This window comes from Urocitellus parryii, chromosome 11 (genome assembly GCF_045843805.1).
Source record: "Urocitellus parryii isolate mUroPar1 chromosome 11, mUroPar1.hap1, whole genome shotgun sequence".
NCBI lineage: Eukaryota > Metazoa > Chordata > Mammalia > Rodentia > Sciuridae > Urocitellus > Urocitellus parryii.
This window is the reverse complement of record NC_135541.1, coordinates 6,315,622-6,331,906: the sequence shown is the minus strand read 5'-3', so window position 1 is coordinate 6,331,906 and position 16,285 is coordinate 6,315,622. Positions and strand designations below refer to the sequence as shown.

Here is a 16,285-nt window from a genome sequence, read left to right as displayed (position 1 = left end):
CTGGAGAACCCTTAAAGGTCTTCTCCCCACCCCTCTCTGATGTGACTCTTCACTTCAATGATCCCAACAAGGAGTCACCCTTTCTCCTGAATGCCTCCAGGTACAGGGAACTCACCACCCACTGGGATGTTCTGACCCTCCCACTTGCTGAGTTCATTCATGGCTAGAAAGTTCTTCCTGACCTAAGAGATTAAACCTGGGGACATACAGCTTCCACCAATTGGTTCCAGTTTTTTTCCTGGAAGTCACACACAAAGCCCGATGCCCCTTCCCCAAGTCAGCCCTCTTGCAGGTCTCTCCTCTTGCGGGTCTCCCGTGCCGACATCATGTGCCGACGTGGTTTCATGTGTCCCTGACCGTCTGCCAACTGCTTTCTGGACAAGATCCTGTTTGATAATAACATCTTTGAAATGTGATCCCCATACTGAGAAATGTCAAATCCCTGCTACAGCTGTTACCAATGCAAAAACCTACATAGGTACACACACGTGGGTGCCCATGGAGGCGAAGCTTCTCTGGCTACACTTCGCCCACATTTCACATCACGTTGCCAAATGCGTCCTTGAGTCCTAAGATATCCACAGCGTGTACTCCATCTACCACCATGTTGACTCCCTTTAGAAAAAAGAATCAAAGAAGGTGCCCAGGACTGGCCCAGCCCACTCCGTGTGAAATGGACAGGACTGGATGAACAGGACTTCCGCCTTCCTTGTTCTGGACACCCATCTCCCGTTCACTTCACCTCTGATCCCATCAACCTTCACAAAGGTCATTACTCAAACTGAGCTTAGGGCCAAGTCCCAGGTGCAGATTTTGGGCGTAACAAAACCATTAGGAAGACAGAATGTGATGTATTCACAACTTCTTGGCCCACTTGGCCCTAGGAGAGGCCAGCACTGAGCTTCCAAGTTTGATAATAACATCCAAGGTCCTCCAGGTGGGATTCTGTGCAAAGGTCCAGGAGAGAGTAGGGAAGGAGAGCTATGCTTTGACAGGAGAGGTGGATGGGGGAGATCATGGAAAGAAGGGTAGTTTCCTGAGGCTGGGCAGAATGGGCATGGGGTGGCAGGGACCAGTGCCCCACAAGCCTACACCACTTGTCAGCAGGGAGGGGTATTCTGAACCCTTTGAGAGCACCATGGCTGAACCCCAGCACCAGTTCACACAGGGTCAACCTTGCAGAGGATGAACAAAAGGAGCAGGAGATACCTGACTTTTGTTCCAACCGAGGCCCAAATCCTGGGCAATGTTAGAGGAATAGGAGGGGACCCAAGAAGCAACTGAGATTTAATTTCCAACTACCCAACAAGGGATCAGAGTAAATCTAACTCCCAAGAAATAAAGGCATGTGATGTTGTATTCTATTGTCATTCATAAAACTGATTCCCATGTCTGTGGTCACAATATGAACTGCCCCCTTCCCAATGCTATACTGTTGATTTTAAGGACTCAAGTATATTGCTTTGTATTTATTCATGTTTAATTTTTTTCCTCTGGCCCATCAAAGCAGCCTCCTGATTTATGGGCATCCTAATTGTCAGTCATTTTATAAGCTCTTCCTCCAAGGTTCATGGAACCTGCAATTTGAGCCGTCTCATTCCAGTCCTTAATAACAGCTAAGGGCCAGGGGCAAGGCTCGGAGTGCAGGCAGCAGCCTACCCCTTAGCTCCCTCTGGGCTTTCATTAAGTACAGTGCTAGCCATCCCATGTATCTCTGCCTTGTTTGTTAGGATATATTGTCACATGCCTAGCTAAAACCCAAACGCATTCTGTCTACTACATGTTTTCAATCTATTAGCACAGGGACTCTTTCAGATGAGAAAAACATAGTAGGAGAGAAGGACATGTGGTCCCCACCTCCTTTCCAAAGGGCCTGTCAAATCTGGTCAAACCCTATCCAATTCATCGCCAAAGATCAGGGCCCCTCCCCCACCCCACATGTCCCAACGTCCCTGCCCTGGTCTCCCTAGAGATTTATGCATCAGAGTTTATAATCTGACATAAGTAGGAGGAAGGCGAAGAAAAACTGGAGGCCAGACCACTGATGAACATTTTTTTTCTTTTTTTCCAAATTAACAAGTCTACAGAAAACCTTCATTGAATCTGGGCACATAATATAAATTATGATCACGTGCATAAAAAACCTGGCACTAAATATGGCCTTTTGGGATCATTCATATAAAAAATAGGTATTAAAATCTGCACCAGAGCACAGTGCAGGAGCTGACTGATAATTCTAATGGCAGCAGCCTCAAGGCAGGATTGGTCTGTGGATGCTGGGAGCCTGGGGCCTCAGCCTCTAGCCTCTGAGGTGAGCCCCACATGAACACGGTCAGCTCCAAACAGAAGTCAGAGGCACATCTCTGAAGGTAGGACCCCTGTGAGCACCAAAATGCCACACACCTGGCATGAAACAAAAACGGTGCTGGGAAGAAGTGCAGGAGAGAAGCCCCTTGTCCCTGGTCCCCAATCACAATTCCAGGACACTCACTCTCTGGGAGACAAATCACCTTAACTTCAGAGCAACTTTTGCAATTTCCATATATGTTTTTTCCAATTCTCACTCAAAGTCACAATTAGCCTGATCTGAAGGGTTGAGTTCTTACATCATTTTCTGCAGGCCGAGATCTTGCTATTCCTCCCTGAACAACCACTACCACAGGGAAGCACAGCACGACTGACTCAGTCTAGTTCAGTCTTAGACCCAAAGCAACCTAGCGATTCCAGCCCAGAAGTTACACTTCGTAGGCAAAGTGATGAAGAGCAGCACGGTGGACACTGAATGACCCCTGAGCTGTGACATTGCCAAAGCCCTGAATACCTTTGCACAAAGCAACTGAAGCCCAGAGAGAGGCAGGGTCCATATTGGACGTCTGTCTCCAAGGATGAAGACACGTTCCTCTGTACGCAGGGCCTGTCACTCTGGCTGAACAAGGCCCGGGACTTTTGTGCAGTGGCTTGTACATTCACTGGGTCCATGCGCTGCCCTACTGTGGCTCCGTGGAAAGTGGAAACTGTCCCTGACTCAGGTGTTGCCAAATAGTCTGGCTCCACAGATGGGACACACACAGGGACTGGACAGAGGCGCAGGGTGCAGGGTGCACAGGGGAGAGAATTAGGAGAGGCAATTCAGAGGAAAATCACCACGGGCTCTAAGGAGCCTGCAGGGACAGCTGGGCTTCTATAATTTTCAGGCTCCAGGTTATCAAAAGGGCTGGAAGTCCTTCCTGTCATTCTAGTGGATTCTACAAAGGGAAAGAGACACCCTACTAATTTCTATCCAGAAGCAGAGTGGTTTTTCTCAGCTGCCTTCAGGGTGGGCTTTTTCTTCCCAGTCCCTAACTTGATTGTCTTGCTGCAGGGTGATCTGACACTTTTCCTCGACTGAGACTATAAGTAAAAGGAGAGATGAAGGACAAAAGTGTCTGAATCATAATTTAGGCAAAAAGCCAGAAGCCACACAACGCTGCTAATGAGGGACTTTCCCCCCCAAGCAGCATATTTCAGGACACGAGTGCTGAGTAAGAGACAGGCGCCCTCCATATTAATGGGCCCGATACCAATTACTACCATGTCCTATGTGCCCAGGACAATAGGTGGGCACTGTGCCTAGCTGATGGCTCATCAGGATAGGAGGCCACCCAGCAGCTCCTGCAGTCTTGGGACATTTTGTCTGGAACAAGACATTTTAAAGTGACCTGACAACACCCTCTAGTGGAAACCACACATAAAACAAGGACTCTTGCCCAGTCTGCCTTCTTCTGATGGCACAGCAGTTTTCAGGATTCTTCATAACAGGGAAAAACAAAACAAACAAAACAGATCACCTTTAAGAACATTATAATCATATAAAAAGACAGGAGCTCACAGCCCATGCTCAGGACCCGCCCCACCAAGTTCACATTTGCTTCTTAGGACTTTGGCGTTCTAAGAAAAAGGGCCGTGCTATGCGGGTGCTGCTGGTCCCCTCAGAGTTTGGGCAGACTGCCCGCTGGAGCCAGGATGATGCCAAAGACATAGAAGAGCCCCAGCAGGAGGTTGAGCTTGGCCGTTCTCTGGGGCAGCTTGTTGAAGGCCTGGCTGCGGAACTGCCTCTCGAGAGAAAAGGCCATGGGAATGGTGAGCAGGGGCAGCGCCAGGCTGATGCTGCAGCGTGTGGCCAGGATGCTGAAGATCAGGTAGGGCAGGAAGAGCAGCGTGTTGTAGAGCACGTAGGAGAAGGTGGGGCCGATGAGGATGGCCAGCGTGACGATGCCCGCCTCCCGGTCGGACTCCATGTCCCTGGTGTTGTTGGAATGGAGGATGGCCTCGGTGCTGAGGGCCAGGGGGATGGCGTAGACCAGAGGGAAAATCGCCAGGGACCCAACCTGGACAGCGTAGGCAAACATCACAGCTAGTGGGCCGAAAGTGATGAGGATGACAAGGTCTCCCAGTGCCACATACTTGAATCCAATTCCTGCAGCCAAGAAAATCCAGAGAAGTATGTGAGATTGAGGAGAGGGGTGGACAGGCTGCTCATGAGGCAGGGAGGGCCACAGCTGGCCAAATGCTCAATTTTATTTTTTAATATTTATTTAGTTGCAGATGAACACACAGTATCTTTTTTTTTAGGTGGTGTTGAGAATTGAACCCAGTGCCTCACACTTGTGAGGCAAGCACTTTACCACTGAGCTACAGCTTCAGCCCTGAGATGCTCAATTCTTAAGCATCTTAAGACTGTGGGCAGTCGCAATTCCCCAGAGCAAAATGTGACTCATTTCCAATGACATAGGCACAGAGAGAATTCCAAGTTAGTTTCAGAGTCCAGCTTGGGGACACACCCAAGTCTGCCCTCTTACTGTTCCCCAAGACAAAGTTCTGCACCTAAGGACACCAGGCTCCCAGTAAGTACAGTTCAAGAGAAGAGCCCAAGGAGGACCTAAGCTGTCTCACAGTCCAGTTCTTTGGTTTCTATCAGCCTCTCCAACTCCCACCAGGCACTCTGTTCAGTCCTGCACTGATGCAGGAAGTCTATCCCAGCCTCCGACGTCCCCCTTCCTTTCCCCACAATCTCCAGAAACTTCTTCTGCCTTTAAAACTCCCAGTGAATCACAGTGACATTTCAAGGCCCCTAAACTTCCGCATCAATGTTCACCACAAAATGAATAAAGCAGCAAGGCCACCAGCTTCCTCTGCCTGGTCCCAGGAAGTTAAAACTAAGTCATGGCTCCATGGCTCCGCCCACCTCCCACTTTGAAGCTGACCTCCCCGACTTGTCTTTTTTTTTTTTTTTGTAGTTGTAGATGGACCACGTGCCTTTATTTTATTTGTTTATTTTTATGTGTTGCTGAGGATCTAACCCAGTGCCCCACAAGTGCATGGCAAGTGCTCTGCCACTGAGCCCCAGCCCCTCACCCACTTCTTTTAACCTACCCACCCTCCACTCCTCCATCCCCAGTGCCACGCTCTATCCCAGCTCACTCCATTCCCAGGTCCAAATCATGGTCACTTCATGTCCCCACCGCCACAACCTCCTAGGGGGCTTCCAATCTTATAACGCCCCCACCTAATCTCCACACTGCAGTCCCAGGGACCCTTTAAAAACATGAGCCTGCCACCCCCGCTTCTCCCAACACACACCTTACACCCCTTCAGACTGGCCTCTGGTGAAAGTCCCTCCTTCCTGCTCTCACATGCCTCTTCTTTCTGCCTGGCAACCCCTTCACACTCCTCAGACTTTAAGAACATTCCTTAAGATAGCCTCCCATGACCCCCCAAGCCACATCTTGTGAACACACCTGCCACATGCCACTTCCAAGTGACACACATCACATCTCCAATTATATCTCACACCTCCAATTATATCAGCTCTGTCTTCCCAGCAGATTGTCGGTTCCGAGGACAGGGCCTGTGCCTGTTCCAGCTTGCTCCCTGTGCTGGGCACCAGGGCTGAACTGAACCCAGAGCTGCAGTCACAAGCACAGAGCACGGCACAAAAAACCTCCTGCTCCACTGAGACCCGTGAAGCCTGGAGTGGGTGACAGCTGCCCACAGGAAGAGGCGATCCACACCTACGTTGCTCCAGGAGCCTAGAACACCTCCAGACTAACCAGCTATAGGTGTGGCCTCAGGGTCACTGGGTGATCAATGACATTTTAAAGGGTCAAAGTGGTAAGTGACGATGGTTTCCAGAGGATCGACAACCACGGATCCAGACCCCTAATTTCACCCTCATAGAAGAACCTGTGCTGGTGCTAACTGAACACCCTCAGTTCTTCAAAATGCAGCAACCCAGAGGCACCACAGGCGAGGCCCCGAGCTCTCCAGCATCAGCAGCTAACTCCCTGCCCCAAGCCGAGGGGTAACAAATAACTTGATCCTCTAAGGACATGTCCTCCGGCGGGTTCCTTCAAGCAGAGCCCCAGGCCCAGGCCTGAGTTAGTAAGCTGCTGTCTTGGCAATCTCACACGTCTGGGGACTCCTCTGCCAAGAAGACCCAGGCAGGAGCACTCCTCGCCGGGCCTCGTGTGTCTCCCCTTACCGGGCCTCGTGCATCTCCCCTCGCTGCCGCCACTTCTCGCCTCTTTCCTCAGCCCTGAGCCCAGGTCGCATTTTTGACTGTGGGAGAAAATGCAACAGCAGTGCAATGGCCTTGACCTTCAGCTGGATCCTCGGAGAACACTCCTCTGGGAAACCTGTGACCCACTTAAACAGGCCCTCCACGGAAGCCAAGCACAGCCCACTCCCTGAGGTCACCTGACACGCTGGAGCGTGGGAGGCCTGACCAGGGCCCGATCAGAGATTCCCCGCGGGGAGTTTCTCTCAGGCCTTCGCAGCCCTCCCCGCACCATCTGCTGATGACCCAGCACCGTGAATGCCAGCCAGGGCCCTACTCAGCAGCCACAGTTACCTGCTCAGACATGAGTCAAAGGTGGGGAAGGATTCGAGGCCCCCCGGAACTCTCGCGTGGAACTGAGAGTGGTGGGAACGCGCAGGACAACCTCAGAAAAGAGCTTGGAGTTCTCACAGAATCGACATCACCCGCCCTGAGCCCCAGCGGGTCCCTTTGGAGGCACTTATCCAGGAGAAACCTAACAAAGATTGAGCATGAACTTGTAGTCCCAACGCCAGAACCCGGGAACTCCAGAGGCCCTGAACGGAGGACAGACCCAGACTGTGGTAGGCTCACAGGCTGGAACCGCACAGCACTGCAGGGAGCCACCACCAGTCAAAACCAGAGCTCTGAAACTCCACGCTGGGCAAAAGCCAGACCTCGAGTTCACACTGAAGCACGCACGTGGCCAAGACACGCATGGTCCTCAGGGAATGGCACCCGCACGGTACTCTACACCAGGGGGACAGAGTGGGACTGCAGGAGAGCCCAGAAAGCTTCTGGGGTAAAGCAAATGTTCTGCCTCACGATAAGGACGTGGGTTATGCAGCTGTACACACAGGTCAAGATCACCAAACTGCAACTCCGCAGAGCTGTGCCTTTCACTGCATCTCAACCAGACATCAAAAGGCCAATGTTTAAAACAGGTAAGTCAGACCATGTCATCACTCAGTGTCTTCAAAGGGTCCCCACTTGTTCATTTGGTGAGAGCTTTTAATTAAGCACCACATGCTAGCGCCATGCTGGGCACTGACGGTGAGAACAAAAAGATGCACCGTCTCGGGGAAACAATCAGCCCAGTAAGTATTTTAATGCACGTTGGAAAGTAATACGTGCTGTGCCGAAAAATAAAGCAGAGAAGAGCCACGGGGACGACACTGGGGTAGAGGGACTGCATGGGGAAGGTGGATGATTTCAACAAGGTAGAAGAAGGCAAGGCCTACAAAGAAGCTGGTGTTTGAGCAAACGGTGGAGGAGGTGAGGTAGATGGAAAAGAGCGTTCCCAACTGGAGAACAGCACCTGCAAAGGTCCTGAGGCAGGCAATGGCTGGCAGGTTCCAGGCTCACAAGGAAGGCAGGGTGACTGGCTCGGAGTGGGTAGGAGGAACAGAGGAGGAGGAGGCAGGTCCAAATGAGGCGGGCCACACTGAAGAGCTCCCAGCAGAGGACTGACGAAGGGCCATATGTTAACAGCTCCTCTGGCAGCTCATCTGGGAACACCAGAAAGACCCAGGGCAGATGCAAAAAGACCAGTTAGGAGCCTGCCACAATCGTCCAGAGGTGATCTTGGTGATGGTAGGAAGTTGGCAGGGAGTGGCTGAGGGTCAGTGGTAGAGGACTGGCCCAGGATGTACCAACCTCTGGGTTCCACACACAGAGTGGGGATTGCAGGAGGTGGGATGAGCGGGTGAGGGGCAGCTGTGGGAAAAGCTGTGGATTTAGCAGGCATCATTGGGGAGATCAGAATTTGACCTCAACATGTTAAGCTTGAGATATCTGAGACCTCTTGGGTTGCTAAGAAGTGGATATGGGCTGGTGTAGCTCAATGGTAGCACCAGGCCACAAGTGAGGCCAGTTCAACCCCAGGCACCCTCCCTTGCCAAAAAAAAAAAAAAAGGTTGGAGCATGACAGTTACCAGGTTACTAGATGGTATATGAAGTCATGAGACTGGCTAAAGTCACCGAGGAAGTAAGTGGAGATAGGCCTGGGCCGGGAAGTTGGTGAATCGCTAGCAGTCAGGAGAGCAGACGAAGAACTCTGAGTCCAGCATCTCATTCTCCTCTGGACCACACTGGCCTTTTGGAAGATCCTATACACTGTGAAGCTCCCTCCCACCCAGGACATTCGCACTTGCCGGCCTGTCAGCCCTGAAACGATCACTGCAATCAGACTCCAATTCTGGCCTCCTCCTTAGGCTTCAAGTCTTAGCTTAAATGTCACCTGCTCCAAGGAAGTGCTACAGCTTAGATAAATGTCCCCCCAAAAGCACAGGTGTTAAAGGTTTGGTTTCTAGCCCGTAGTGTACTGGCAGGTGGGAAATCTTTAAGAGGTGAGACCTTGTGGGAGGTTTTTCAGTCCCTGGGAACTTGTCCTTGAAGGGAATCTTGGGTGCCTAGCCCCTTCATCTTGTTCTCTTTCCTTCTTGGCCATGAGGTAAAGAGGTTTCCTTTGCCACACAAAGGAAAGTACATCCCACCAAGATGTACTGTCTCACCACAGGCCAAAAAGCAATGGGCCAACCAACCATTGCCTGAAACTTCCAAAACTGTAGGGCCAAAATAAACATTTCTTCTTTTTCAGTTGGTTATTTCAGGTATTTTGTTACAGTAACAGAAAGCTAACTATTACCAAGGGCCTCTTCCCTTCACTATTACCATCTTATACTCTTTCATAGCTTTCTATTGATTTCCTTTATTGAATGTTTTAAATTGCCCAAAATTTAAAACTGACTGCCAGTACACCATGGTCCCTTGGCTTTTCTCCTACTTCTCTAGATGTTTATTCTCAGTCCCCTTTACCTTGTCCTTCTTATCTCCTCCACCTCTTAAATTGGGCTCAGTCCTGGTTTTCTTCTCTTTTCTACCAACACTGCTCCCTTTCATGATCTCGCTCAGTCCTACAACTTCACCTAAAGGCCAATGACTTCCAAGTACCTTCATCTCTAACCAGATCTCATTTCTGAACTTGACCTCTCTATAAATCCAACTATGGATTTGACATCTGTCAGGAGATTGACTTTGGATATCTTAATGGCGGTTAGAGCTCCAATCTCCTGATCCCCCCTAATCTATTCTAGCCTTGCCTTTCTCCATCTCACGTTATCAACTTTATCTCCCAGTTGCTCAGGCTAAAACTTTTGAGTTATGCTTAATTTCTGTTTTTCTCAACCTCACACCCAACCCATCAGCAAACCCTGCCTAGCTTCATAATGTGTTCAGAATCACTCCCCACCACCACCACCATGACCCAAGGCAAGATCCAAACATCCTGCCTGGATTACTCAAGAGCTTTCTGCTTAGTCTTCCCTCTTCTACCCTTGGCCTACTCCCCTTCATCCATTTTCATTACCTTAGTCAGAGAGTCTTTTAAAACATGAAGTCACATCATATCACTCATTTACTCAAAAACCTGCAATGGCTCCTTCACTTGAATAAAGTCCAGTGGCCTAAAAAGCCCATTTAATCTGTGACTCCCGGGGCTGGGGATGTGGCTCAAGCGGTAGCGCGCTCGCCTGGCATGCGTGCGGCCCGGGTTCGATCCCCAGCACCACATACCAACAAAGATGTTGTGTCCACCGAGAACTAAAAAATAAATATTAAAAATTCTCTCTCCTCTCTCACTTAAAAATAAATAAATTAATTAATTAAAAGAAATATATATATATTTAAAAAAAAAAATCTGTGACTCCCTCCCCAAACCCCTTCCCCAAACCCCTCCCCAAACCCCTTCCACCAACTGGACTCCTTACTGTTCCTCAAACTCTTCGGGCCCACTCCTGCCTGGAGGAACTTTGGACTTGCTGTTCCCTTCTCCTAGAATGCTGTTCCCACAGATATCTATGTAGCCAAATCCCTCACCTCTTACCTGCTTCAGTCTAAGATGGTTCCTTTTTGATGGGGCTCACCCTGAACAAACTACTTAAAATAGTAACTTGGGTGCCCCTTCTCTGCTCTACTTTTCCACCACTAAATCACTTTATCACCTCTCATATCATGGGCTGCAAAACAACACTACAACACTCAGTCAATGATGAACCAAAACCAAATATGGAAAGATGGTCTCATGGGATTAAAATGGATTAAGAAAACAAAAGAAGATTAAACAGCCCATAGTCCCCGTTGAGGCAGGATAGAAAGTTCCAGGGCAGCTTCAGCAACTTAGAAAGAGCCTGTCTCAATAAAATAAAATAAAATAAAAGGACTAGGGATGTAGTTCAATGGGAACATCTCTGGGTTCAATCCCCAGTACTGGGAGTGGGGGTACAATTTTACCATTATTTTTAAGAGTACACTCTTCAATGTATTAAAGGAATGTCTACTGTAAGATAGCATGCTGGATCATGCCAGCAGCAGCCTCGTGTGTCTCGTGTCTACCATATCTCTTGACTGCATCAAGAGGCCATATGAGCGACTGACCTTACCATCTAGGTTTGTATAAGTATACTCTATTATGACATTCCCACAAGGGCAAAATTGCTTAATGATACATTTGTCAGAATGTATCCCTGCCATTTAGAAATACATAACTGTACTATAAGTAGGGTGACCAACAAAAGCCCACTTCTAGGGAACCCCCTTAGTCCTGAGCAAAACAGAATGCTGATCAATCTATTTTTACTTTCTCTCTCCAATATAAAAAGTTCCAGAAGGGCAGGGATCTGTGCCTACTAGGTGTACATAGACTAGTACATAGCACATAACAGGTGCTCAATAAATAGGGCTCTAATATGCCCAACCCTACTGTCTGTCCATCACCTTAATCAGCCTGCTATGAGATGTCACCTAACAAGCTAGCTGGAAGTTATTAGCTATATAATTTTGAGCTCTACAGATTTAATTCCACAATTCGAAACTGTGGCATTATAGAATACCGCTCAACAAAATGAAAACTAGATACAAAATGTCCATACATCTATGAGAGTCAAGCCCACTATCCAAGCCAGGATCTTCACAATTTACTGTTCTCAAAACATTCATGAACCACACATTACAGATTTCAGATAAAGTAGCCTAATTCCTTATGTCTACAATTCCTATGCAAACCAGCAGTTTCCAGTACATGCAACTGAGACCAGCAACACAGGAAACAGGCCAATTCTTACCTCCTGTGTAGAGAAAAGAGCCAGATAGGCCTCCAAAGTAGATGAGAGCTAAGTGCTCCAGTTTCAGAGAGGACAGGCAGTAGAGGCAAGCGGCACAGACACAACCTAGGGTGTAGAGGAAGACTCCAAACCGAACAACATCCTGGGGCTCCAAGATGCGGTCCACCAGGGTCCTGTCATCACTCTTTTTGTGGTCAATGCCCTTGGAAAAGTCATAGTAAGTGTTGACCAAATTGCCGGCCCCGTGCACAGCCAGGACAGCCACGGCACAACCCACCAACAGCCTAGGGTCCAGGACGCCCTGGGATCTGTATGCGAGGGCACTGCCCAGGGCCACCGGGGTGAGCGAGGCACTGAAGCTCCAGGGCCTCAGCGCCAGCACGTAGGAGGCGCACTTCTGCCTCCAGGAGCGCTGGGGTGGCCTGTCCTGCTCGGGCCAGTCGTTCCCCAGCGGGTCTCGGTCGCCGGCTTTGGCCGTCTCTCCCGTCAGGATGTTAATCTTCTCCCCCGGGGCCTGCAACGCAGCCATGGAGGCTGCACGTGGCTAAAATCAACCCTAAGGGCGAGCCACTCGCAGTTACCGCCCGGAGGCGAGGACAGGCGGGGCTACCGGGCCCGACCTTTCTTGGGTTCTACCTGGGGCAGGACTGAGTGGCTGTGGGGCTGGGGGCAGCAACCAGCGGGACTTGCACTCCTCGAGGCCTGGTGGCGCCGCCCGGACCACCCGCCAGTAGGCGAGGCCTATCTCCGGCCCCCGCCGGGGGCTAGAGCTCAAGACCCCGCCTCGGCCTTCCCCCGCGAGCCGCCGGGGCCGCCATCTTGTGCGCCGGCCTCAGGAGGCCCGCCCGGAAACCGAGGCCGCGGCGTGCGCAGGGCCGGGCCGGACCGAGCCGAGGCGCGCAGGAGGGTGGGGCGGGGTCCCCCCGCTGCTACCCGGGATCCGCGACTTCTCCGGCGCACCCCGCCCTGCTGCTTCCCGACTGCTGCGAACAGCTTCATTTAGCATCCCGAGACCCCAAGGCGCGGGGCTTTGTGATTTAGCGGGCACTTTCGCTCATTCATATAGGATTCGCTAATTTACTCAGGCAACAATTCACTGGGCTCTTGTGAGCAGACACTATTCCGGTTACGCCGCGCGTGTCTGCCTTGTGGAAATACAGATGCTGCTTGACTTGCGATGGGAACGGTTGCTCCAATGAATCCATCCTACGTTGAAAATCTTGTACTTCGAAAACACACTCAGTAGTACACCTAGCCTGTGAATCGTAGCCTTGCCACGTTAAACATGCTCAAAAACACATTAGCCCACAGTTAGGCAAAATTGTCTAACATAAAATGTTTTTTATAATGAAGTGTTGACTAGCTCATGTTATGCATTTATTTTGGATGGAACCCAGGAGTGCTAGATGACTAACCTACATCCCCAGCCTTTTTCTTTTATTAATTGTTAAGTTTTTATTTTGAGGAAGGATCCATACTAAGTTGCTGGAACTGGCTTAGAACTTGGCAATCCTGCCTCAGCCTCCCTAGTCATGGGGTTTACAGGTGTACACCACCATGCCAGGCCAGTATTTCCTGTAATTTATTAAATACAGAAAATAGAAAACTGTGGTTGTATGGTGTGCTTCTGCACCACAGTAAAGCTGGAAAAATATAAATCAAACTACTGAAAACTGAGGACTGTGTTTACTTTTTCCCAACTTTTCATTCAGTCACATTTATTGGCAGCTGGCAATCTGCCAGGGTGGGAATATTTACACCAGGCAAATCAGCAAATGCTTGATAACTGTTAAGTCGCCAAGACTTGAGAAAGTGGCAAAGAAAAAGTTAATAAGGCAGATAAAACTTAAGTGTGTCTGCTCTGTAGTATTATATTGTGAATGACACCAAAGATTTGAAGAATCATTTTTCTATCCAATTCAGCAGTTTCTCATGGCTCATGGCCTTGCCACACTATCGAGGTCCTGACCTATCTATTGATTAGCCCACTTACCCTTTCTGGTTAACATTAAAAAAAATATCAACCAGCATTCATGTCAGAACTATACTCATTGGTTAACTGCAACCACAGGGAAGATACATATTATCAAAGAAAGTACACTGTGAAAACTAGCAATATGGAATTTACAATAAAGAATATCGTACACATGTTATTTGTAAAAATGAGTGCTACACATAATTTATATCAGTGTAAGTTATAATGCATATATATAGCATACAAGTATATAGGACTAACTACATAATTTGCAGTGCCCAATGCAAATTAAAACATGGGATCCTTTATTCAAAAATCATTTAAGAATTCCAAACCAGGCCAGTTGTGTAGTGCACACGGGTAATCCCAGCAACTTGGGAGCTGGAGGAAGGAAGAGCACCAGTTCCAGGTCAGCCTCGGCAACCTTGTCTTAAAATAAAAAAAATAAAGGGCTGGGGAGGTGGCTTAGTGGGAGAGCGCCCCTGGATTCAATATTCAGTACCCCCCCGCCCCCCACCAAGAGAGGTGTAATCTAATTCCTTTTTTTTTCCTTTTTGCTATTCATTTTTTTTCAAATAATTTTTAAAGTGATGTTCTTTGATTTTTTTTTTTTTTTTACTTACTAGTTCTTTTAGTTAAAACTTGGCAATGGTTTCTCGAGGATGATCTCGTGATTTCAGGAAGTGAGAAAATCTAAAAACATTTCCAAATGCACACTAAATTTAACAAAAATCACGAACCACTAAATAGAGCTAGCCCTGGGGCTGTACATCTGCTGCTGCAGTAATTAGAGGGCGCGTGCGACGCTCACACCCTCTCTTCAAGAATCACAGGGAGAGCGGTCGCGAACCCCCGCCACGGATCTTAGCCACCAGCTGATTCCACACCGCCACTGCCCCAAGCAGAGGGGAATCGTAGTAGCGATGCACCGGAAGTGTGCGTGGAAGTGATAGACATCAACTCACCACCGATTGGTTCTCCCGAGTGAATCTAAACCACCTTTCGCCTGCCACTGGCCGCGTGGTTTGTCTATTTGAACAGTCCCCGCCCCCTGGAGAAGCCGGGTCCTGAAGCTTCACTTCTCCTTCATCACTATTGGTGTGTGCTTCAGTCTATCTTGGTTTTACGCCTTGCGATTGGTCTTTAGGGCTGGAAGGCCGCCCTCTCTCCCTCCCGGCGTAGAGGACAGCGGGGAAGGCGGGTGGTGGGGCCGGGGGCCTGAGGCGGCGGTACGGGCGCTGGCGGCTGCAGCTGGGCCCTTGGCCGAAGCCGGGCGGTGAGTCTGGGGCCTGGCACCGACCCCTACGAGGCGGCGGAATGTCCAGACTCACCGCCAGCCTGGTCCGTGGGGGGGAGTCCGGGGAAGCCGCGCGTCTGGAACGTGGAGTCGCCTCAGTACCGGCCCCACGACTGGGACGCCACCTGACCCCCATCCCGCGAGGCGGTGCCCGTCCCCCCGGGTCCCCCAGGAGACCCCAGACCCTTCAGCCCGCCATGCGTGCCAGGCGCCGAGAAGGCCGGCCGTCAGTGAGCTCCGGCCCCGCCGCGGCGCCTTGGGGTCTCCTTCCCGGTCGCAATCACCGGTTCCTCTGAGCCGCCCGCGAAGGGTGGACCCCGCCTCGGGGGCGCCGGCCTCACTGCAGCGCCGCGCACGCCTCCCCGGCTGAGCTGGGTGCCGAGCTGGGTGCCTTCCTGGGGCCGTCCTCGGCGACAGCCTTCCAACGGGAACTCCCTTAAGCCCTGGAGTACCAGGAACCCTGGGGCGTTGGACTTGGAGTACTTGCACTGAGTTCAGCCCGCAGCAAAGGCCTGGGGGCCTGGGACCCTAAAAAGACACACTCCATCTTTCCTGGGAAGAGAAATTCCTTGTCGGCTTCCTTCCTTGTACACACACACAGACACACACACTACCCGGGATCCTTAGGTTTCCTCTCCCCTAAGAGGAGGCGGTTTTTTCTACGGTGTTTTTCTCAGCATTGTAGTATTTGAAAAGTGTTCACCAGTTATTCTTGGTTTTCTACTGTGCCTCACAGATTGATTCAAAAATGAGAATTTTGTGACCCGCATGGTGGAACACACTTGTATTCTTTGCTACTGAAGAGGCTGAGGCCAGAGAATCGCAAGATCCAGACCAGCCTGGGCAACTTAATGAAACAGTCTCAAGAAGTCTGGGGATGTAGCTCAGTGGTAAATGCCCACGGATTCAACCCCCCAGTGCACAAAAAAAAAAAAAAAAGAGAGAGGGAGAGACGGATTTTCTCATATAATCCAGGCATACTTGAGATAGGTCTGTGTTACTCTGATAGCAGTCAGGGCTAAGCCCCTTTATGGCCACTTTATTGTGGTTGTCTGACTATTTTTATTTCCCCTAGATTGTAAGCTCATTAAGGGAAGGAATAGTACATAATTGAGGAATGAATGATCTTAAGAATTAATGTGAAGTAGGGTCATCCATTATAATCTGTAGGGGATTAGTTTCAGGACCCCCCTCCCCACACACAACTAAAATACCAAAATCTTGAGATGTCCAGGTCCCTCATATAAAATGGCATAGTTCTTGAATATAATCTACACACTGCCTTTTTGTATTTCTTATATACTTTAAATCCTCTCTAG

General features: G+C 49.8%; 2 protein-coding genes across 3 annotated transcripts in view; one reads left to right on the top strand and one right to left on the bottom strand.

Annotated features, from left to right (window-relative positions):
• Positions 1-2,092: 2,092 nt before the first annotated feature.
• On the bottom strand, positions 2,093-12,520 carry Ubiad1 (UbiA prenyltransferase domain containing 1). Its single transcript, XM_026397975.2, has 2 exons — positions 11,695-12,520; positions 2,093-4,456 (listed from the first exon to the last, which is right to left on the bottom strand). Exons 1-2 carry the CDS (start codon positions 12,221-12,223, stop codon positions 3,969-3,971), a joined length of 1,017 nt encoding a protein of 338 aa, XP_026253760.2. The 5' UTR covers positions 12,224-12,520; the 3' UTR covers positions 2,093-3,968.
• Positions 12,521-14,857: 2,337 nt separating this feature from the next.
• Mtor (mechanistic target of rapamycin kinase) overlaps positions 14,858-16,285 on the top strand; it is a 119,411-nt gene continuing 117,983 nt past the window's right edge. For both annotated transcript variants that reach the window (XM_026397962.2, XM_026397961.2), the window contains exon 1: positions 14,858-14,945. The gene's annotated coding sequence lies outside the window, so the exon portion shown is untranslated. The remainder of the gene's footprint in view (positions 14,946-16,285) is intronic.